Consider the following 1,110-nt stretch of genomic DNA (forward strand, 5'->3'; position numbering starts at 1 on the left):
TAAGATATATTGCAGTGGTACGATTTGTTGTAAACTAATGTTTCACAAATTAATGATGTATAAATGTATGTAGTGAATTAACTGCAAGACGAGATATAAAAATTTAATCCGCCTGTCCGTCGCCATCTGCAACAGACAAAAGGAGCCAAATATTTAAAAAAAGCTCCAAAGAGAGATAGAATGAAGATGGCTATTTAAAAAATACTTACCCTAGTTGTAAAAGGCAACCTGCCTTGTATCCGTAGCCACGTCGAGGATGACGCGCAGCGGCGCTTCCTGCCGTGGGCTCACCGGTATCTGCACGCTCCTGACCCTCGCCTGCAGGCTCCGCGGAGGCGTTCTCGCCCTCACTTGCGGACCCTCCTCCCTCTGAGCCCTCGCCAGGGTCCACAAAAATCGATCTTCATACGGGGAGGCGGCAAGTCGCCTCCCCACACGCAACCATTACCTGCGACTGCATGTGTCGCAGGTACTTGGCACGAAATGCTCCTCGCAATTTATACACTTCATTATACCGAACTTAACTGTCGTAACGACTCAACGTCGACTGACTCAAGGGTCCACGGGAACCCGCGAGTAAAAAATGCAAACCATAGAAATAATTATCTCTCCTACCTGGTAATGCCGTGAGGATGATATTGATACATTATATCACACACACGCTCCTCCGAAATGATAGCGGCTATAAAGAATATAAGTGAAATTGAAACAGTCTTAAATACACAAACGCTTTTACGGAACCACCAATCGATCCGATACCGCCGATCCGATTGACAGCTGATCTGGTCAATCGAACCGCCTGTCAAACTGGCTGTCAAACTGCCTGTCGAACTGATACCCCTGATCTGTCGAACCGCCTATCGAACAGTCTGTCAAACCACCTGTCTGTTCTATTAAACAGCTATTAGTTTAACTACATAGAAAATTATATTTCTTTCGCGACCTTCATTAGTTAGATATATTATATGGGTCAAGATAAAAAATGACCATGTCAGCATTCGCAGCATCTCAATGTCATGGCAAAGTCACGAAGACGCGTAATATGAAACCATCATCATACTGCCAATCGAACCGATACCCCTGTTCTATCAAACTGATACCGCTGTTCTA

General features: G+C 44.9%; 1 protein-coding gene across 1 annotated transcript in view; it reads right to left on the reverse strand.

The window, feature by feature from the left end:
* The window catches only part of LOC105449808, a 4,842-nt gene that overhangs the window by 1,465 nt on the left and 2,267 nt on the right, over positions 1-1,110 (reverse strand). Inside the window, exon 3 of the mRNA XM_011689188.1 lies at positions 210-369. Within this exon, the coding sequence (XP_011687490.1) occupies positions 210-369 (160 nt within the window). The remainder of the gene's footprint in view (positions 1-209; positions 370-1,110) is intronic.

Source organism: Wasmannia auropunctata, unplaced genomic scaffold, assembly GCF_000956235.1.
Source record: "Wasmannia auropunctata unplaced genomic scaffold, wasmannia.A_1.0 LD336074.1, whole genome shotgun sequence".
Classification (NCBI taxonomy): Eukaryota; Metazoa; Arthropoda; class Insecta; order Hymenoptera; family Formicidae; genus Wasmannia; species Wasmannia auropunctata.